This window comes from Bubalus bubalis, chromosome 14 (assembly GCF_019923935.1).
Source record: "Bubalus bubalis isolate 160015118507 breed Murrah chromosome 14, NDDB_SH_1, whole genome shotgun sequence".
NCBI lineage: Eukaryota > Metazoa > Chordata > Mammalia > Artiodactyla > Bovidae > Bubalus > Bubalus bubalis.
The window spans coordinates 22,196,484-22,218,457 of record NC_059170.1 but is presented as its reverse complement, the minus strand read 5'-3'; the positions used below and the strand labels follow the sequence as shown (position 1 = coordinate 22,218,457).

Below are 21,974 nucleotides of genomic sequence, written 5' to 3'. Positions count from 1 at the left end.
TTAGGAAAAATAAGCTCAGGTGACCATTGTTCATCCTCAGCCAGTCTGCCGCTATCTTGGGCTGCCCTGAAGCCCTCCCCTCTCAGTGCTCCCCTGGCCTTTAAACTCTAAGTGGGAAGGGTCATTCCCAGTAGGCGGGGGTGGGTCCTCCTGGCCAGTAACCTTCAAGACCAGAAGGAGTTGCTTTTTAACAACCATCATGGGACACAGACTGTCCAGGGTCACATCCAGCTTCCCCTACTCTGGCTGTGTGTCCTCGGACAAGCTGCCCGACTTCTCTGAACTTGTTTCCTCCCTGAGGATTAAGTGAGCTCATTCCAGTAAAAAATCAGGCATGAGGGAGGTACTACTTCTATACCTTTACTAGCTAGGATTTGTGGATAGGGAAAGGAAGGGAGCTGGGGAGGAAGGGATGGGGTTCAGGGAGGACAGGGGCTCAGCCAGGGGGCAGGGGGTTCAAAGACAAAGAGGAATTGGGGGCCTTTTCAGGAGACCAGGGCTCCAGGGAGAGAGAGCTGTGAGGATAAAGGAAGCGGAATTCAGCCCAGCACACTGCAGTGCTGGGAAGATGGCAGGCTTCTAAGGCCGTAGGGGATGCAAACTTCCTCCCATTCTTGTTTCCTGCAGGCGTCAGGAACAGCGCCCCCTCACCTTAGCTCAATGACTGAATGACTGGGAGACGAGATCAGACCGGCAGCTTCTGCGTCTCTTTAATATCCTCCAGGCCCATCCAACCCTCCCCCTCACCCACTCCCACTCCCGCCGCCTTCAATGGGGCGGGGCAGGGGGAGGCGCCCTCCCCCAGCCCAAGGACTAAGGCACCAGGTGGCTGCAGCAGGCCGGCCCAGACACAGAGCCACACACACAGATGGACACACGGACTGCGGACGCAGACAAGCCAGGCGGGCAGAGGGGCAGGGGCAGGGATCAGGCCTCCGCGCGGCTCCCACGGGCGCTGGGCCCCTCCTGAAGGCCGTGAGAAGCCCGGACGATCCCAGAAGGGGGACCAGTCGGGAGGACGAGGGGCGCCGCGGCGGGGGCGGGATCCTCACTTGCTGCCTTTGCGGGACAGACACCGCGGGAGGCAGGAGAAAGTCTGCTTGACGCGCGCCAACAGCGGCAGCGGCCGGTGGGCCTCCCGGGGCGAGCGCGGCACCAGGCGCTGCAAGGTCCCCTCCGAGGCCGTGGAGTTGGGCGCCGGGGAAGCGGCCGCGGTCGCCGAGCCCTGCCGGCAGCGCTTGCACAGCGGCAGCAGCGCGCGCACCTCCTCCTCGTCGCGGAAAGGGCTCTCGCCGAAGCGCTCCTCCAGCTGCCGGCGAAGCTGGGGCAGGAAGAGAGGCGGGGTCGGTGTCCGGCCCCGGGTCCCCTCTCCATCCTTAGACCTTCCGCTCTTTTACTAGCTCCCCACACCTTGCTAAGCCCCTCCCCTTCCTGAGCGTCCTCTTAGCTTCCCTTGGGGTCTCCATCCCCCTCAGTGAGCCCCCTCTCCCTCCGAGTCCCTTCTCTCTCCCTGAATCCCCTTCTTCCCCTTTGACACTCCAACTTCCAGACCTACTGAAGTGACCCCTCCCCCTGCACAGTGGGGACCACACTAAGCCCTCCCCAGCCTGCACAACTCGCCTCTTTCCTAATACAGCCTTGCAGACAAGTCTGGGAACCAGCTTGGCTTCCTACACTGGCTGCTTCTCTCTCTCCCTTTCTCATCTCTTGTTCCGGGGAGAGGGGAGGGTTGGCTCAGTCCCTGACATCTCCACGTGTCTGCCCAGTGGGCACAGGAGAAGGAATTGCTTTGGCCTCCTCAAGGACCCAGGGGTGGAGTAGGGACTGGACAGGTCTCTTTAAGGGAGCCAGAGGCTCAAATGCCTTCAGGTTCCAGGCAGGCAGAGTGGGCATTGCTGGCACCTGGCCAAATTGAAGGGTCCATAATCTGGCCTGCGGGTATACACATCCTAAGTTAAAAAGGAGAAGAAAACCTCTGGCTGTCCAAACAAAATACACCTAGGGGCTAAGTTAGCTCAAGAGCCACAAGTTCAAGACCTCAGAAAAATCTGCCAGGTCTGAAGCACAGGCAAAATTCTTTCCAGTCAGTGCTCAGCTCAAGTAAGAAGTCTCGCACCCCTGCCCCAGCCCCTGCCCCTGTTGTTGTTCAGTTGCTCAGTTGTGTCAACTCTTTGGAACCCCATGTGTAGGCCGCCAGGCTCCTCTGTCCATGGGGTTTCCCAGGCAAGAATACTGGAGTGGGTTGCCATATCCTCCTTCAGGGTATATTCCCAGCCCAGGGATTGAACCTGCGTCCCCTGCATTGGCAGATTCTTTACCACTGAGCCGCAGCCCCTACCTTCCGGGAACTGCCCCAGCCAAACTCCTCAAGCTGCTGCCTAAAGCCTGGGTTGGGGTTGGCAATGGGCCGGGTGGTCTTGATGGCTTCAAGCACGTCCCTCCAGCTTAGCCCCGTCACAGTCATCACATACGCCGTCACGATGGTGGTGCTTCGGGAGATGCCTGCAAAGCTGGGACACCATACCCCCAAGACTTCAGGTTAGGCCCAGTCTCCTCTGTGTCCCCCAGGGACCGAATCCACACTCAGCTCTCCTACCTTTGCCTCCTGAGCTCCAACTACAAGGAACCTGCCAAAACCTGTCTTCTCACATCCAAGCCTTTGCCTTTGCTGTACCCTCTGCCTGGCATTCACCCACAACAAAGACCTGAGTGAAACATCACTTCACTCAATCATTCAACACATGTTTCCTGATCATCTGTGATTTTTCAGGTACTGGGGATATAGTTGGGAATAAAACAGACATAGTCTCTGCCAGCCTGGGGCTTATAAGATGGTTGGGAGAGACAGACACTAACCAGGGAGACAATTTCAGGTGGTGATAATTGCTTTGAAGATGAGTCCAGGGGCTAGGAAATGGTATAGGAAGAGGGATTCATCTAGTGGAAGGGATGTGGAGGATTAGGGAAGGGGTTCCCAAAGAAGTGACAACAAGCTGAATTCTGAAAGATGGGTAAGGATTGTTAAGAATATTCCGGCAGTGTACAAAGACCATGTGAGTGGGATCCAGATGGACTTGAAGAATGGAGAGATGACCAGTGAAGCTGAAGCAAAGAAAGGAGAGAGGGGGAGAGACAGGCTAGAGGAGGTGTCCCTGTGGCTCAGGCAGACCTTCCCTGAAGCAAGTGTGGTGAGAAGTCATGGGATGAATGACATCTACAGGGCCAGGGGGTCCTGGGAAAACTCAAAGGTCCCATCTCCCAGCCTGGGGCTCCTCACTGCCCTATACTATAGCCTCCAAGGCAGGAGGGGAGGAGAAGGAGCTGGAACTACTGGAGGATGCTGAACTACATGCATGACTTCACCTATTCCTCCCAATAGCCCATCAGGTCAACAGTCTGTCCCCCATTTTACAGATGAGAAAATTGAGTCTCAGGGAGAAACAGCTATCTGGCCACAGCTGGGGAGAGCATCATCCATCAGGCTGTCAGATGAATGGTGGACTGTCAGGCATGGTGACAGGTTGCAGAAGCCCCATCACAGGCTGCACTCCCCTCAGGATGAAGGTGTGTTCAGGACGGAGGACACTCACTCACTTCCCCTCCCCCCACGCCCCTCCTAACTCACCAGTGTACAAGGCAGTTTCCCCCATTGAGGCGGCAACAGTGGATGAAGTTGATACATTCCTTGAAGTGCTTTTTGCTAGAGAAGAAAGCAAGAAGGTACTGAGTGCTGGGGTGGGGGGCACAGGTCTCCAAGAAGCTGTCCCCCCCCTCCATTTCTGGGATGGCAAGAGACAGACAAAGAGCCTTGGGTCCTCAGGTCAGCTGACACGTGAGGTGACTAGGGGCCGATGCTGCGGCACAGGTGGAGAAGTGTGTGTGCAATAATGGTGGCATTTCAGGCGGTGAGAGAAGCCTTAGATGAAATCCCACCACAGAGGCAGGAGCACCTCCTCAACGGGTCCTGTGGATCCTGTTTTCATGGAGGATTCATCTTGATCTTTCAAGGAAATGGGCGGGAGGAGTCCCACCCCTCTGGGGTCTACAATCAGAGCACCTGGGGACAACAGTCAGCAGTGGGGTTAGGAGCAAGATTCCCAAGGGGCAGGAGTGTCTGTCTGGGTCCCCTGCAGGCTGGGGGCCCCTACTACTAATAACACAAACAATCTTTGCTTTTTGAGCCCCCATTACACACCAGGCCCTGTCCTAGAGCCTCAACCTGTACCATCTGATCCTTGAAAGTCTCCTTGATGATGATAGACCCCCACACCCCACACATCCATTTTTCTCTCTCAGAGAGGGGAAGTGATTTGTCCAAGGTCACACAGCAAGTAAACGGCAAAGCCTGGCCTGAACCCAGATTCCTAACTCCAAGTCCAGGAACAGGCTGAGCCTGACCCTTTCCAACCCACGAGGGCATCTGAGCCTGAGGGACAGGGTGCTTTCTCCAGTCATAGGTGAGGATACTGAGCTCTTCTGGGAGGTTAAGGCTTGGCCAGCGGCATAGGCAAGGACGTGGCTGAGAATCAAAGCAGTCTGGGAGACCACCTGTGCTGGGGTCCCCAGGACAGGTCTGGGGCCTGAGTCTTCTCTGTCTTCTCTCAGGCCACCTCCCACCTCCCCTCCTCCCACCACAGGAGGCAGCTGTCCTGTTTGTCAGCCCGTCCAGAGGAACTTACATGGGTACCTCAGGGGCGTCGGCCACTGAGATGCGAAGGTAGGTTATGTCCTGCAAGCACAAAACACACATGGGCAGTGGGCAGCCCTTGCCTGCACCCCCTGACCCCAGCCTGAGCCTCCCAAGCACCTCGCGACCCTAGGCCAGTTCCTGCCCCTCTCTGGGCCACTGTTGTTGTCTCTGCCCAGAGGATAGACACCTTCTCTGAGAGCCTCTCAGGTTTGACCACCTATGGTTCCAGAACCTTCTGAGGAGATAGTATCCTAACCCCATGGGTGGCTTGGGCATCTGCCAAAAATGGGCGCAGGGACCTTTTATTTAACAGCTGAGAAAGAGTCACTTAAAGTGACTCCCCTCCATGTGAGGATTACAAAATTACACAGTAAGAAGGGCAAAGTAGATTTTATTATCTTGAAAAGAAACAAAAACTATGAAGATAAGCTTTTAGTTCATGAACTGTGGTTATAAACTCTGTGCATGCTAAGTCACTTTAGTCATGTCTGACTCTTTGTGACCCCATAGACTGTAGCCCACCAGGCTCCTCTGTCTATGGGATTCTCCAGGCAAGAATCCTGGAGTAGTTTGCCATGCCCTTCTCCAGGGCATCTTCCCAATTCTGTACTAATTATTAAAATAATCAAGTATGAATTGTCAGTAATTTCTCCAACAAACATGCTCTGGTATCATACCCAACCTTCACACAAGATCTTAAAGATGAGTTCTGCCCACATTCCAAGAGGCACTTTTCTCAAGGACCTCTCTTCGTCCTTTGATATTCAAATGGCTCTTTTCAAGGGCCTGGCCCACCTCCAGCCAGTGACTAAGGGACCCCCTGGCCAGGTCCTCATCTGTTAGTGGCTTGTGTGAAATTCCAGCCCTTCTTCCCCAAGGTCACTAGAGCCTGCATCTTTTGCAAGGTTTGCAATTTCAGTTTGCAACACAATCGGCCTTGAACTTCCTGGGCATTATCAAACCCTGACTGGTAAATTCTGTGATGGATGGAGAGGGAGATGCTGGTGAGGAGAGGGGAGGGCTGTGGGAGCAAGGACTCATTTTGCCAGCTATCATTTCATTAGTAAATATAGTCATGCCTAGACAGCTTCCCCAGGCACTGTAGTGACTGCGTTCTCCAAATACTCCAAAACAAGCCTCTCCTATAAAGCAAAAGCCGACTCCACTGACCTGGAAATTTCTTCTTCAAATAACACTGAGAACCAAAGATTATCAGAGGTTGCTCTTAGAGACCATCAAATCTGACACAAGGGGAAACTAAGGCCCAGAGAGGGGAAGGACCCAGCCCAAGGTCACAGAGCAAATCAGTGACAGAAGCTGGTCTGGATCTCAGATCTCCAGGGCCTCTTTCCACCCAGTGTTCCTTCCCTTCAGTGGGTGACCCAGACCCTAACAGATAAGAAGGAAGGGGCTCTGTTTATAGGTTGAGAATATGATTAACTTTGTTATTGTATCAGCTAAAATTTATTGAGTACTTATTATGTGGCTCTCAACAACCCAGTGGGGTAGGAACTGTTATAAAATCCCCCTTTTTCAGACAACTGAGGTCTGGAGAGGTGAAGTCCTGGGCCCAAGGTTCCAGAGAGAATGTGGTAAAGATATGAATTCAGACCGCTGGACTCCAGCACATGTGGCCTGGATTTCCGTCTTTCCTACTCTAGGTCATAACCCTTACCCTGTTTTTTCCAGGACTTGATAATACCAGCACCAACCCTCCCAGTGGAGGCCAGTGTGCAAAACATCTTCACCATCTCGCAGCTCCCTGAGGACAGACAGGGCTGAGGGATCAGAGGCCCAGATGGGTAAAACCATAGCCCCAGGTCACAAGTGAGACACAGAGCCCAGAATCATCTATTCAGTTGGACAATGGGAAGCCCCTATGAGGACTTAGTTCCTTAGCCAAGGAGCTAAGCTTCCTGGATGTGTGGCCTTTGGCAGGTTACTTTACCACTCTGGTTCTCAGTTGCCAAAGAGGGAGCAAGTAGGGATGCTAATGGAAAACAAATCAGTTTTTAACCAAATGAGTTAGCATGGCTCAGGAAGGCCCATGTGCCAGAATAGGACCTGGCACGTAGTTGGTACTTGATAAATGAGTGCTGTGGGGGTGTAAAGCACCCCTCCCCCGCTATGCACAGCCCTGGGGTGGGGGTAAGGCATACCTGCAACAGAGGCTGGGGTGACTCGTGAATGGAGATGATGTGTGTGATCTTATTCCGGCCTAGCTGATCTGTGTCTTTGGCATCTGAAAGAAACAGGATGTCTGAGCCAGTCTGGCAGGTGTGATTTATATGTTCCCGATGGTCAAGTGAGGCAGGAGCTCACTGCCCTGCTCTCCTCCTGGTCCCTCCCTCTCCACCTCTGCCCACCCTCCGCCAGCGCCCTGCTCCTTCGCCACCTCTTGCCCCCAGCATGACAGGGGCATACCCCTATCATACCCCTAGGCTTCAGTCTTACCACTGGGGTACCCACAGGTAACAGCCCAGCACCTCCTCAGCCTTGCCCCCGCCATTCTTCCCATCGCAAACACCCTTTCCTGGCATATTCTTGACCAGGCAATTCTACTTTTAGGAATCTTGACTACAGAAGAATGAACTCACATGGAAAACTGTGTGGGAGAAGACCATGTTCTCTCCTTATGACCGTGAACACATCAGAAATAGTTAAAAATGGAAACAACCCAAAAGGGACTGGATAAATAATGGTATATTCATACTTGAATACTCTGCAGCCACTAAACGGATCTCTACGTGCTGACGTGCAAGGAAGTCCACAATATATTATTAAATGCAAAACACAGGCTTCAGAATAGCATGCAGAATAGACTTCCATTTTTTGTTTTAAAAGTGTATCTGTATCTATAAAGTTAAATGAAACATGACCCAGGGAGATGCCCCTCACAGCTCTCAGTGACCATCACTAGGGGCTGGATTCCCAGCATATGAAGATCTTTTATCATCAAAGTAAATAAGACTCTATCTCCGCTCCATGTCCACTTCATCATCCACCACATTGACTGTTTACTATGTGCACCTTTGGCTGAGCATGGCACGGTGGTTCAAGTTCATGACCCCTGCCCTCATGGGCCTACATACTTAAAGAGGATTCAGACCTTACTTACCAAATATTCAGAAGTCGATGTGGTGTGAACTGCTGAGGAAGCTCCCAGGGAGGAAGGGACTAGGGTTTAGGAGAGGGGGAGCCCCTAAGCCCAGGGGAGACAGGAGTAGGTGGAGAAAGCTCTGCCCCAGGCAGATGTCCCTCCCTCCCCGAAGCTTTCTCTGACTCCACCGATGGAAGTGACTTCTCCTGCCACGGGTCTCACGAGCTCCAGACCAGCCTGTGTCTTAGCACAGGTCTGGGACAGGCAGAGTGCCGTGGCCTTGGGACAGAGCGGGCAGTGCTCACCAGTGAAGTTTCTGAGGTAGAGTCCAGTCTCTAGAGACCTCTCCTCTGAGGAGAAGGTTGTGCAGGGAAGTGTTCCCAGCTTCCCAGCTAGAAGCAACACCTCCAAACAGACCTCAGCCCAGAACCTCAAGACCGAAAAAACCCTTAGAGGTGGGGGTAGGCCTTGTGCTGAGGCAGACACTGAGGCTCCCAGCAGGTGCAGGCTTGCCCAGCGTCCAGTGTTCTGAGCCCTTTGCACTGGAGCCGCTCCTCCATCCTGGTCCCCCTTAGACCTCATGAGTTCTTCCCTGCTCCCAGCCTGGCATCACTTCCCTGCCCCCAGCCCCATTCCTGAGCATGTCCAGGGTGCGTGGGCCAGAGCATGAATGGTGGACACAGGCCTGGGACAGGGAGCATGCCAGGGCCTTGGGACAGAGTGGGCAGTGCTCACCAATGAAGTTTCCGAGGTAGAGTCCAGGAAGTACCTACAGGAGAGACAGGCAGGGGGTCAAACGGGTAGGGGTGCATGACAGCTCCCCTTAGACTCGTGAAGAGTGTCTGACTCTCAGGACTCAAGGAGCAGAGTCCTCTCTCTTGTGGGCCTAGACTCTCTGTGAGAGAGGTCTAGGGAGGGCGGCAGAAGTAGGCTACCAAGGGAGGCCAGCTTGGGTAGGGGGAGAGGAAGAAGGAGCAGGGCACAAAGACCTAGGGAAAGAGAGTGGGAAGAGCACAGGGGAGGGGCGAGTGGAGAGGTGGACTTGGCGGGTAGCAGGTAGGTGGTGGAGAATTCTGACAGGGAGGTGGTGGGAAGTAGGGACAGGTGCGGGGTCAGGTAGAGGCATGGGGGTGTGGGAGTCGGGGTGGGGAAGGATGGAGAAACAGCACTAGAGAGTCCAGGGGGACAGAGACAAGGCAGACAGAGACACATGGAGACAGAGAAAGGGACTCAGGGAGAGATAGAGCCTAGGGTTGACAGAGAGCCACAGAAAGACACAAGAAATACAGAGTCACAGAGACACGGAGAGACAGAGAGAGAGAGAGATACAGCCCCAGAGAGACAGACATTGAAGTCTGCTCTTAGAGTCCCGGGGAGACGGAGAAACACACACACACAGCCAGCCAGAGCCAGAAGGTCAGAGGCCGGCGCCCGGCCGGGACTGGGGGCGGCCAGGGGCGGGCTGCGCCATCTCGGCCCCCTACCTTGGTCATACCATTCCCCATGATCCCAGGCACGGGGTTCCGGGAGCACCCCAGCTCGCCACCCGCTGAACGCAAGGGTAACAGCTGCCCTGACGGCCCGGGCCCGGCGCCTGCAGCCTGGCGGGGATCGGGGGGCCCGGCGTCCGCAGCTCGGCCCAGCTCTGCCCAGCCGCCTCCACCGCCGCCGCCGCCGCCCGCCGCCCCCCCGGCCAGGGAGGGAAATGCTGGAGCCGCCGCCGCCGCCACAGGCTCCTCCTACCTCCTCGGTCACGTGGGCCGCCCCCCACCAACCCGCGGGTCGCGGTGGGGGGCTGGACAAAGCCCCAGTGTGCCGGGCCCGGGGCCCGCGGGACAACGACAGCTTGTTGGGGCCGCGTGGGGCCTCCACCTCCGGAGGTGGGGGGGTGGGGGCGCTCCCCCAACCCTGGCACCGTCAGGCTCGGGGAGGGGACGGCGGCGGATGGGGGCAGAGAGAGCCCCCCAGCCTCGGGGCCCAGAGACTCGGATCCCAGTTCCGGCTCGGCCCGGCCCTCCCTGTGGGGCCCTGGGGCAAAATGCCGGGCTTCTTCGGCCTCGTCGGTTTTCTGGTAGAAACGTGACAGGGGCTGGATTTGGATCGCTAGGGGTCCTCTGATCTTCAGATTCTGTGTGAGGCGAGAAAAGTGGGTAATTCCTTCCTTTTTTACACCCTCCTGCCCCGCCCCCATGCAGGCATCCTACGCGCCAGTCATTCTCTTCCCAGTCTCCTGCAGCTGGTCCGTCCTCCCCTCCTCCACTCCATCCATTCACTGGTCCGTCTGTCCATTCATCCAGTCATCCTCCCATCTCTTCCTCTCATACACTTTGGCCTCTGAGGAGGGTACCATCTGAGTCAGCTTTCCTGGGACCAGGCATAACTCTACTTAGGAGCTCGCATAAATCAGAGGTACATGTGAGGAGGGAGATGAGTGAGCATTATGGTCACCTGGGTCTTTTGAAGTAAAGGAGACTGCAACAGGGTGTAGCTAGAGGCAGGAGTCTGAAAAGGTGGGTATGGAGACCAAGGTTCCAGGCCCTATTCATTCACCTATGACCTGTGCAATGACCCTGGGCAAATCCCCTTGGGCTCCCAGCTACTAACTGTATGTCTCAGTGTGTTACTAAAGCTGGAGAATGTGAAATAATTGAGAGCACACACCTCCTAGGGGACTGAAATAGTAACCGCTAAACCAGCTCTGCTCCTCCAGCAGTCACCTGCCCCTCTCCACCTACAGTAGTAGGTGACTGCAGCAGGAAGGTGGGGACCGAGTCCACGGAACGTGTTTGAAATACAGTGACTGGAGGAAAATAAAAGTGTTTCTTTGGTATTTCTTTCTTCCTCAAATTCGCAGTGTACATAGAACTGCCTGTCTCAGCTGTGTGTCCAGGGTTCTCATAAAAACTAAATTATCCAACAGATACTTAGTACCCTCTATATTGGAGAAGGCAATGGCAACCCACTCCAGTACTCTTGCCTGGAAAATCCCATGGACGGAGGAGCCTGGTAGGCTGCAGTCCATGGGGTCGCGAAGAGTTGGACATAACTGAGTGACTTCACTTTCACTTTTCACTTTCATGCATTGGAGAGGGAAATGGCAACCCACTCCAGCATTCTTGCCTGGAGAATCCCAGGGACGGCGGAGCCTGGTGGGCTGCCGTCTATGGGGTCGCACAGAGTTGGACATGACTGAATCGACTTAGCAGCAGCAGCAGCAGCAACCCTCTATATGGTAGTGACACAGAGGTAGGTAAGGTTGTGGTGGTTCCTACCTTTTTAGCTAATGGCCTAGACTGGCATTGCCCAGTATGAATACAATGCAAGCCACATGGGTTATCATAAATTCTCTAGTAGCCACATTAAAAATGTAGAAAGAATCAGGTTGTTACTAATAGTTTTATTTGACCCAGGATAGCAAAAATATAATCATTTCAATGTGTAGTCAATAGTTAAACATTATTAATGACATGTTTTACATTCTTTTAATTGTATTCAGTCTTCAAAACCCAGTGTGTATTTTACACTTGAGCACATCTCAGTTCAGATTAGCCACTTGTCAAGTGCTTAATGCCATATGTGGTTGGTAGCTGCATATTGGACATCAGGGCTAAGAAGGAAGGCAAACAAAATAAGCAAATAGACAAAACATTTTCAAACAATGGAAATTTGCTGTGGAAGAAACAAAATGGGGGACAGGAAGAACTCTAAACAGGTGACATTTGAGATAAGACCTGACGTGTAAGAAGGACATGGATGTTTAAAGAGTGGTTTCCAGCAGAAGGAACAGCATAAGCAAAGGCTCTTTGGTGGGAAAGCTTGGCCTTTGGGAAGAGTCAGTAGGACTGGAGAGGAGGAGGCCAGAGGGAGGTGGTAAGTATGAGGCTAAGGAGGAGAGAGTGAAAGAACACGTGTGGCCATGATTGGGTGTTTATAGTTTAATTCTCAGCATGATGGAAAGCCTGACAGTAAAATTTTAACCTGAGAGGCTATGTCATCTGATTTACATGGATCATCCTGGCTCTAACTGGAGTGTAGATTAGAGAGGCAAAGAAGGGAGGTTTTCAGGAGAGATGGTGAGAGATACAGTACCCTGGGAGAAGTGGGAGCTGAGAAGCTGGAAAGTGTTGAGGCAGTCAAAGCGCGATTTGGAAAAGAATTTTCAGACACAGGGCAGTTCAGAATGGAGTGAGTTTATTAAGAACAAACAGCAGAGATAAAGTGGGCACTGTGAGCTCGGTGGGGCGACCTCCTGACAGACCAGGGAAAGTCGACAGTTTTCATGGGTTAATAGCCAATTTTTATAGTCTCAAGACAAAGAAAATTCCTGCTGGACCGTTGGTGTTAGGTGATTGGTTGAGGTGCAATAGGGTGTTTACTGGAGTGGGCATCTTTGCTTAATTGGAAGTCAGGAAGTTTGTTAGTGGCTATCAGGGGGCTTTGGGCAAGGTTACAAAGGGGCTCAGTCAGCTTTGGAGGTGATCTTGATTCTGGGCTCTGTTTCTGTGGCCTTGGGGCAGGACTCAACAGAAAGAAGGGGACAGATGCAGCACATATGAGTATTTTGGCAGCATAGCTGACTGGCACATAGACTAGATATGGGGAACAGGAAGGAATTCTAGGATGACCCCTAGTTTTACTGCCTTGAAAACCACTATCTGTGCCTCAGAAGTAAAAGCATGGCTATTTATCCATTCAACAAATATTATTTATTGGGCCCTAGGTTACACATGAAATATTGTGCCAAAGATGTATGATTTGAGTTTCCCAGAATGTCCCACCCCACAGATAGCTTAAAGGAATGCCTAAAAGGGGGCCTGAAGTCCAGTTCCTCTTCATGACCCTGGCCTTAACAGCTGTGTGAACCCGGGCAGATGACCAAATGCTCCAGAGTCTATTTTCTCATTCATATGAGATCAATTACCCTATAGCCCTCTGTTCCTCTACTTGACTTTTTCAAAGCACATGTAGGAAAGAACTCTATCACATTAAAAACACTGGGAAAATGTAGTTATTAGAGTTAACACATTTAATATCTATGTACTATTCAGCCTTTGAAAGTGTTAGTTGTTACAAAGCCTAATTTGCCTTAAATGAGTCACGAAGTGACAGTTTTCTAAAACCAATAATAATGTGAAAATGCTAAAATGCAGTTCTCACCTTGTCTTTCCTTGCTTAGAACCATTCGGTGGTTCACCATGGTAGGCAAATTAATGGACAAAAACGTCCATTCTCTAATTCCTGAAAATTGGGAACGTGTTATGTTATGACGGAATTAAGGCTGATGATGGAATTGAATTTGCTATCAGCTGACTGTGAGATGGGGAGATTAGCCTGGATTGTTTGGGTGGGTCCAGTGGAGCCACCTTGGATTCACATAAGTGAATCCTTGTAAGTGAAAGAGGGAGGCAGGAGTATAAGAGTCAGAGGGGTGCGGTGACAGTAGCAGAGGCCACAGTGGTATGATTTCTGGCTTCAAATATGGAAGGGGGCCATGAGCCAAGGAAGACAAAACAAAGAAACAGACTCTCTCCTAGAGCTTCCAGAAGGAACTCAAGCCTGCCAACACCTTCATTTTAGCTTAGTGAGACTCATTTTAGACTTCTGACCTCAAGAACTATATGCTAATACATTTGTATTGTTTTAAGTCACTCAGTTTACGGTAATTACAGCAGCAGTAGGAACCTAATACACTCAATGTCCTTGGGGAAAAGTCCAACCTGCTTAGCATGGCACACAAAGCCTTGTGGGATCAGGCTTCTGCCACTGTGACTTGGAGCAAATTTCTTAACTTGTACAGGCCTCAGGTTTACTGTCTATAAAACAAGGAGGGAAAAAGCCCCTCTAGGTGTGTAGCAAGATTAAAAGCGAGGACATATTTAAAGTATCTACTAGAGAGACTGCACACAGCACATCATCACCATTATTATCATCATTATTGTTATTATTATTATTATCATCACAGAACAATTGACAGGGTGTTAGGAGGCCTGGGTTCTACAGCCCTCACTAGGGCTCTGTTTCCACATCTGTGAAAAAGGAAACAAACAAAAACATACAGGTTTGGCCGTCTCATCATCCCTCTCTTTGCTCTTTTCTGGTCACTGATCTGCATTCACTTCCTCAAATGTGTTTTCAGTCTCTTCTGATTTTGTACATGCTGTTCCCTCTTCCTGGAATGCCCTTCCTGTTTCCTTTACCAGATGAACTCCCATTTCCTCTTGAAAGTCTCTACTGACTCCAGCTAGAGTTGGTTAGACCCCACTATTGTGCATTCCCAAAGTATGACAAAGTATGACATTCCCAAATGTCATCTCTCATAGTACTGATTTTCTGTTATTCTTATGGCTTATTTTTCATTTAGAAAAAAACCCTGAAAAACAAATTCAGATAAGAATATTTTGACATATTTGCTTCAACTGGGTTATTAAAAAAATTCCAAATAAACTTGACATAGTTGAAATTTCTTCTTCTCTTTCCTCATCTTTAATTCTTTCCCCACAGACAATACTGTCATGAATTGGGTATACATCTTTCATCTGTGTTTTTAAATTTGTAATACCTATATACCTGTAGTATATAGAGTATACTTTTGTATGTGTTTATATTTAACACAAATCATAGCCTTTAAAAATATTTATCCTTCTACAACTTTCTTTTATTGACTCAAAAATAGGTTTGGGGGATATTTTTTTTGGGGGGGGGATATTTTTATATTGATATAGAGCTGAGTCATTAATTTTTATCACTATATAGTATCTTATTATTAAACTATATCATTTTATTCATCTATCACCATACTAGTGGATATTTAAATCATTTCTAATATTTCCACTAATACAAAGAACAATTTATATTATATGCAAAGAACATCTTTATACATACAACCCTTGCACAAGTGTAAGAACTTCTTTAGGGAAGGTTGTCACCTTGCACATTAGCTGCAAAATGAAAGGTAGTTCATAGGTCTTGCGGCTGTATTCAAAGAGCGTATGTTCAGTAGTTGAATTGATGGGTTGTGAAGTGTACGCCTGTTCAATGTATAAAATATTGCCAAGTTGCCTTCCAAAGTGTGAATGTACCAGCAGCATATAAAGATTCCTGTTTCCCAACATGCTCACAAACATTTGGCATTGATAAATGTTTTAATATTTTTCTGGTTGATGTAGTTAAAACCATATCTCATAATTATTTTTATGTATATATCTCAATTACTTATTAGTGATTTCAGTTTCTTCTACTGCAAATCCCCATTTGTGTATTTTATCCACTTTTCTTTTGCAGGTTGTGGGAGAGAATCTTTTTCTTAACAGTTTGCAAGAGTTCTTTGAATACTATCCCTTTGTTATACTGGTTGAAGATTTTTACTCCTAATCTGTAGCTTATCTTTTAGTCTGGTTTATAATATCTTGTGTTATATGGCGGAGAAGGCAATACTCCAGTACTCTAGTACTCTTGCCTGGAAAACCCCATGGATGGAGGAGCCTGGTAGGCTGTAGTCCATGGGGTTACTAAGAGATGGACACGATTGAGCGACTTCACTTTCACTTTTCACTTTCCTGCATTGGAGAAGGAAATGGCAACCCACTCCAGTGTTCTTGCCTGGAGAGTCCCAGGGATGGGGAAGCCTGGTGGGCTCCCATCTATGGGGTCGCACAGAGTCAGAACGACTGAAGCGACTTAGCAGCAACAGCAGTGTTATATGGCAGTTTAAATTTTGAGAAAGTCACAGATCAGTTTTTCCCTTATGGGTTGTGGTTTATTGAAAAAATCATACTCCACAGTTGATCTTTGAATAATATTAATTTGAACTGGGCATGTCCACTTATTTGCAGATATTTTTCAATAAAAGCATAATACAGTACTATACAGTCAGATATTGGTTGAATCCAAGGTTGTGGAACTGTCTACAAGAAGGGCCAAATGTCATGTTATAGGTGGTTTTTCAACTGCTTAGGGGTTGGTGCCCCTAACTTCTGCATCATTCAAGGGTCAGTTGTAGTCTGAAATATTTGCTTGTCATATTTATTCTTTAATCTACTTGAATCAGGCATCAATTTTTTACTCCTATGGAATGCCAGTTTCTCAGTGCCATTTATTGAGTTCTCCACCATTTCCCTATGGATTTATGATTCTACCTCTATTGTACATCAGTACGGAAAAACCTGTGTCTGTTTCTAGGATCCCTATTGTATTCCATTAATATTTGCCTCTTTGCACCATATGTGACTTGATCAGCAGAGAAATATTTCCCTTCCCCAACACATGAACTTTGTTGTTTGGGTTTGACAATTGCTCTCAAAAATTCTGATTAGATTTGGGAAAATATATGTCTTTATGATATTGAGTCTTCCCATCCATGTACATGGTATATCCCTCCACGTATTCAGGCCTTCTTTAATGTCCTTCAATAATGTTTTGTAATTTTCTCTATGAGAATTTTGTCTTTATTAGTTTTGTTCACTGTTGTATCCTCAGAGTCAAGAATGAGCCAGGACATAACAGTAAATGTTTAATAAAAATTTGTTGTTTGATGAAATGTCTTTCATATATTTTGTTAGATATATTCCTACATATTTTTAGTGCTATAAAATAACAACAACAAAAATTTGAAAATAGTTTCTAATCAGCTATATAGATATAGGTATATAGATCCCCTGGCAGTGGGAAGTAAGGCAGGGAAGGACATGGAGCCAGTACAGGATGCAGTGAGGAATAAATGGCCCGGTTATAGGCAGGGGAGAGACAAGATCAGGTTTGTGTTTTAAAGAGCTCTTTGCCAGCAGTGCAAAGAATGAACTGGAATGGATAGGGCAAAGTAGGCAATCCTAGAGGATCAGGAGGTTCCTGCAGACGTTGAGGTGAGTCCTGGCATTGAGTTGGTGCCTAAGAATTAGAGTGACTGATTGGCCACGTGAGCAACTGATCAGGTGACTGTGAGGGACCGAGTAAGGAAACTTAGAACCATCTCATTGACCAAAAGCTGACAACTTTTCAGATGCAGGTCTATTAGGTCAACCGAAGTGCAGCCGGAGGAGACACGAGGCGTGAGTGCCCTCGGCTGGCAGCCAGTCTCCGGCTAGGTCGCGGAGGCATAGGGCTGGGGGAGAAACTTTTAGGGATTAGAGGGGTCTGGGCCGCCTTGGCACGCAACGGCTTCTGAGCTGGGGTCTGTGAGTTGCGCGGAAAGGAGTTTCCTAACCTCATCCAATCAGAACGGCAGAGCCCTCCCTCCGTCGCCTTGGCAACGGGACGCTAAGGCTGTAGCCAAAGTGGCGGTGTGGATCGCGCCCTGGGGAATCCTATCATGTCACGACCGAAGGTAGGCATGCCCCTCGATCCAGATGGTTCATCGTCCCTAGAGAGGGAGAGAAATCGCAGAGGGGTTCAGAAGTTGAGGAGTCCTCGTGGAGAGATTCCCGTTAGCAAGGAAGAAAATGACGCGTTCAGAGAAAAAACTATAAGTCCCGGCATCCTTGCGCAACGCCGGAGTTTCAGCGCGAGTAAGAAACCTGGTTTGCCAGCCAGAAATTTATGAAACTCTAGGATTCTAAACTATAGCCAGCGATTTCTGTGACTCCGTGGAAAGCTCAGAATTACGGATTTCCTGATCTGGAAAAGCTCTTTAGAGATCTATTTACTCTGTCAGCTGCTTGCAACTCTCTCATCCATCCATCCCCCAAACGCTCATTACTGTTTTTTCCGAGGCCAGCCCAATACTGGTCAATGGAGAGGTGAAACGGACAAGCCCCTGCCCTCTAGGAGTGCACAGACCAACGCCCCCATTTCAAAAGTGGTAGAGATTTCTAATCTGGGAAAGATTAGACCCAGAGAAAAGAATGAATTCAAGAATCCAGCTGTCCCACCCCGGCCTGCTTCTTAGCCCGTGTTCCACCTCCGAAGAATGGCACTTCCATTTCTTTATTTCGATCCCTGGGTTGGGAAGATGCTCTGGAGAAGCGAATGGCTACCTACGGACTGGAGAATTCCATGGACTGTAAGAGTCGGACACGACTGAGCAACTTTCACTTTCAGAGCAAAAAAATAAGTGATTATCTTGGGCCCACCCAAATAATCCAGGATAATGTCTCTATTTTCAAGTCAGTGATTCCAAACCTTAATTCCATCTGAAACCTTAATTCCCCTTTGCCATGCAATCCCAAGTTGCACAGTGGTAAAGAATCCCACCTGCCAATGCAGGAGACGTTGGTGATATGGGTTCCATCCTTGGGTCAGGAAGATTCCCTGGAGTAGGACACGGCTACCCACTCCGGTATTCTTGCCTGGAAAGTTCTGTAGACAGAGGAGCCTGGGTGGCTACCGTCCCTGGGGTCCCAAAGAATTGGTCATCACTGAACACACAGGCATCTAACATATTTACAGGTTCTGGGGATTAGGACATGGACATATTTTGAGGGAGCTTTATTCTGTTTATCATCAAATAATTGGAAAGTGAAAATTTACAATGCATCATAAAATCAAATGTCTAAAAATAAATGTAATTAAACATGTTCAAGACTTCTATACTTAAAACTAGAAAACAGTGGAAAGAAGTTGAAAACTTAGATTAATAGAGATAGATCATATTCATGGAATAATGCACTCAATCGTTTATGATGTCACTTCTTCCCAAAATGATCTGTATGTTCATTATAATCCCAATAAAAATTCCAATATACTCTTTTGATAGAAGTTAGCAAGCGGATCCTAAAATTAATATTGAAGTCCAGAGGACCTTAACTTTTAAAGACAATCTTGAAAAAATTGGACTTACTCTACTTGATTTCAAGATTTACTAGAAAACTATGGTAATAAAGGCAGTGTGGTAGGGGCATAAGAGTAGACAAATAAGTCAATAGAATAAAATAGAGTCTAGAGATAGACCCACATATACATAGCCAATTGAATTTCGACAGAAGAGGCAAGACAATTCAATGAGAAATGGGAAATTTTTTTCAAGCAAAGACTCTGGAGCAACTGTGTAAACATACATAAACGTGAGGATATAAAAGATATTATGAAAAAAGATTAGAACACTTGACTAGGGGAATTAGAGGGGCTTGATTGAAACAGGATAAAATTACCCTTGCTTTTGTGGGGGGCTTACTTCTGCAGGTTTTGTAAAACAGTAGCCTCTAGCCCTTTCTACTGTCTTTTTGAGGGGTAGCATTGTGTAGTAGGGGCTTCCCTGATAGCTTAGCTGGTAAAGAATTCACCTTCAATGGAGGAGACCCAGTTCGATTCCTGGGTCAGGAAGATGCCCTGGAGAAGGGATAAGCTACCCACTCCAGTCTTCTTGGGTTTCTCTGGTGGCTCATATGGTAAACAATCTGCCTGGAATGCAGGAGACCTGGGTTCGATCACTGAGTTGGAAAGATCCCCTGGAGGAGGGCATGGCAACTCACTCCAGTGTTCTTTCCTGAAGAATCTCCATGGACAGAGGAGCCTGGTGGGCTACAGGCCATGGGGGTCACAAAGAGTCGGACACGACTGAGCAACTAAGCAGAGCACAGCACAGCACAGCATTGTGTGGTAGGCAGAATTCTAAGATGGCCCCCAAGATTCTTGGGTGTACACCCTTGGTATAATGCCCTCCCCTTGAGTGTCGATGGAGCCTGTGGCTTTACCATGTTATATGAGCCTCCATCATAGCCAACTTGGAGTGGGAGAATGGTTGGAATCAGAGGGATATGCTTTTCTTGGCCTGGAAGAAAGTAAGCATCCATGTTTTGAACTGCCTGAGGGGGCTGCTTCAAAAGGAACTGCAAAAAAAATAAAAAGAAACTGCAAGCAGCCTCTAGGAGCTGAGAGGAGTCCCAACCAATGACTAGCAAATAAACAGGGACCTTGGTTGTACAACCCCAAATAACAATTCTGCCAACAATCTGGATGATCTTGGAAGAGGACCCCAAGCCCCAGAGGAGAAACATAACCACAGCCATCACCTTGATGGTAGCCTTGTAAGAACTGAGCAAAAGATCCAGCTAAGATGTGCCCAGACTGACTCCTGGTCCAAGGAAGCTGTGGGACATAGATCTGCACTGCTTTAAGCTACTATATTTGTGGTAATTTGTTATGAAGCAATAGTAGACTAATACAGATGGCACATCTGTCCAAGGTGCATAGGTCATCTTGCATAAGACCAATTTCTGATTCTCCTTTCACACCTGCCTTAGGGATCAGTCATACCAGGACTGAGGAGCAAACTGTTTTGGACATAGTTGTAGGAGAATAATACCCCAAATGCCCTTTGAGGATTTGGAAAGTCCATTTTGAGTCAAAGCAATTAACATTGCTCTGAGTCATTAACCCAGCGCCTCCTGAATCATGGGTCTAATCAAATATTCAGTGTTACAGAAGGTCCAGATCCTACTGAGTTCAGCCCTCATGCTGGGGATCATGGTTGGACATTTGAAACACTTAAAACTGGGTATTCACTATATGGTCATATCTGGAGTAAGCCTAGAGTGACGTGGACCCTTGGATCCTTGGGGGTTCATTCTAAGGACCAAGTTTCTGGGTACATGCTAACCAGTGAGAACTTTGCCAGGCTAAACCTTCTTGTCATAGCATCTGTGCAGTGCTGTGTCTGATAGTTTGAACATTTTAATATCTGCAGTAAGTTGAGCTGGAAAAACAGAATGGAAATGCATAAAATTATATCAGTTTCATTTTCTCATTGCAGAATCAAAATTACAAGGGCCATGGATTGCCAAAAGGAAAAGAACGGTGAGCGGTCTCACCCAGTCCAATAAACTCAGAACTAATCGCTGCCTTCCTTCCTTCCTTCCCTTTGTCCATCTCTCCCTTCCCCCTTCTTTACTTTGATAATGATAAGGATTATGATAATAAACAATTAGCAAGCACTTGCCAGGCCCTGGGCTTGTTGCTTCACTTGCTTATCTCAATGAATCCTGACCACAATTCTTTGAAGTAGATACTACTGTTCTGTCCATTTTACAGGTGGGGAGACAAACTCAGAGAAGCTGTTACTTGCTCAAGACTGTAGGATCTGTTAGTGGCAGAGCTTGTTGGACTCCACAGACCATGTTGTATCTGTGTTCCCTTGCCTTGTTCAACAACCATGTGAAGTGGACTTGATAACTCAAATGACAAATCCATTCTAAACTTCTGCACCACTCTGCAACAGTAACCTGGGTGCAGAACTCAGCACCTTTTTGGATTTCTTAAACAGAATCCACATGCACAAAGCAGGAGTAAGCAATGCAGACTTTACTGAAGATTTTTGTGGGGAGTTAAGGAGGTAGTTACATTGCACACACCATGGCAATTCTTTTAGAATTTTCTTATTTCATTTAGATATTTCTATTTTTTCTAAAGTCCTTCCTGACTACACCATTACTGGGGAAGGCACGCATGGTCTCTGATCTTTATCTCATGCAGCTCCCATCTTCTTTGCTTTCTGTCTATATGTACTGACTCCTTTCCACCAATTTTAAACCTTTCACTCTCGCACGCAGACCAGTTCCACTATGTTCAAGATCCTGGCCCCAAACTTACATGTCTGCTCCCACCTCAACAAAACAAAGAGCACTTCTGATAACAGAACCCATCCATCTGTTTTATTCAGTTCAGTCACTCAGTCGTGTCCGACTCTTTCTGACCTCATGGGCTGCAGCATGCCAGGCTTCCCTGTCCATCATCAACGGCCAGGCTTCCCTGTCCATCACCAACTCCCGCTGGTGATGTATGTTGCCATGGATTTATATTGTTTGATATTGTCCCGTAAGGTCCTGAGATCTGTTTTTCTAAATTTTTTCTTTCTCTAACTCAGATTGAATGATTTCTATTGTTCTGTCTTCAAATTTACTATCTTTCAATTGTTTTCTAGCTTTACTGAGATGTAATTGGCATATAGTATTGTGTAAATTGGGAGAAGGCAATGGCACCCCACTCCAGTATTCTTGCCTGGAAAATCCCATGGACGGAGGAGCCTGGAAGGCTGCACTCCATGGGGTCGTGAAGAGTCAGACACGACTGAGAGACTTCACTTTCACTTTTCACTTTTATGCGTTGGAGAAGGAAATGGCAACCCACTCCAGTGTTCTTGCTTGGAGAATCCCAGGGACGGGGGAGCCCGGTGGGCTGCCCTCTATGGGGTCGCACAGAGTCGGACACGACTGAAGCGACTTAGCAGCAGCAGCAGCATTGTGTAAATTTAAAGTG

General features: G+C 48.4%; 2 protein-coding genes across 6 annotated transcripts in view; one reads left to right on the top strand and one right to left on the bottom strand.

Annotated features, from left to right (window-relative positions):
- Positions 1–685: 685 nt before the first annotated feature.
- Positions 686–9,924, bottom strand: DUSP15 (dual specificity phosphatase 15). Of its 5 annotated transcripts, none has more exons than XM_025263690.3 (8): positions 9,275–9,382; positions 8,526–8,559; positions 7,809–7,892; positions 6,850–6,932; positions 4,680–4,729; positions 3,626–3,700; positions 2,339–2,510; positions 686–1,321 (listed from the first exon to the last, which is right to left on the bottom strand). In XM_025263690.3, exons 7-8 carry the CDS (start codon positions 2,462–2,464, stop codon positions 1,049–1,051), a joined length of 399 nt encoding a protein of 132 aa, XP_025119475.1. In that variant the 5' UTR covers positions 2,465–2,510; positions 3,626–3,700; positions 4,680–4,729; positions 6,850–6,932; positions 7,809–7,892; positions 8,526–8,559; positions 9,275–9,382; the 3' UTR covers positions 686–1,048. The 5 variants fall into 5 exon arrangements, with proteins under 5 accessions (XP_025119475.1, XP_025119476.1, XP_006064490.1 ...); XM_025263691.3 differs by having other exon boundaries at positions 7,809–7,867; positions 9,275–9,367; XM_006064428.4 differs by lacking the exon at positions 7,809–7,892 and having other exon boundaries at positions 9,286–9,924.
- A 6,542-nt stretch (positions 9,925–16,466) lies between these two features.
- The window catches only part of TTLL9 (tubulin tyrosine ligase like 9), a 52,210-nt gene continuing 46,702 nt past the window's right edge, over positions 16,467–21,974 (top strand). The window contains exons 1-2 of the mRNA XM_006064424.4: positions 16,467–17,109; positions 20,473–20,516. Coding sequence (XP_006064486.2) covers positions 17,095–17,109; positions 20,473–20,516 — 59 coding nt within the window. The 5' untranslated portion in view covers positions 16,467–17,094. The remainder of the gene's footprint in view (positions 17,110–20,472; positions 20,517–21,974) is intronic.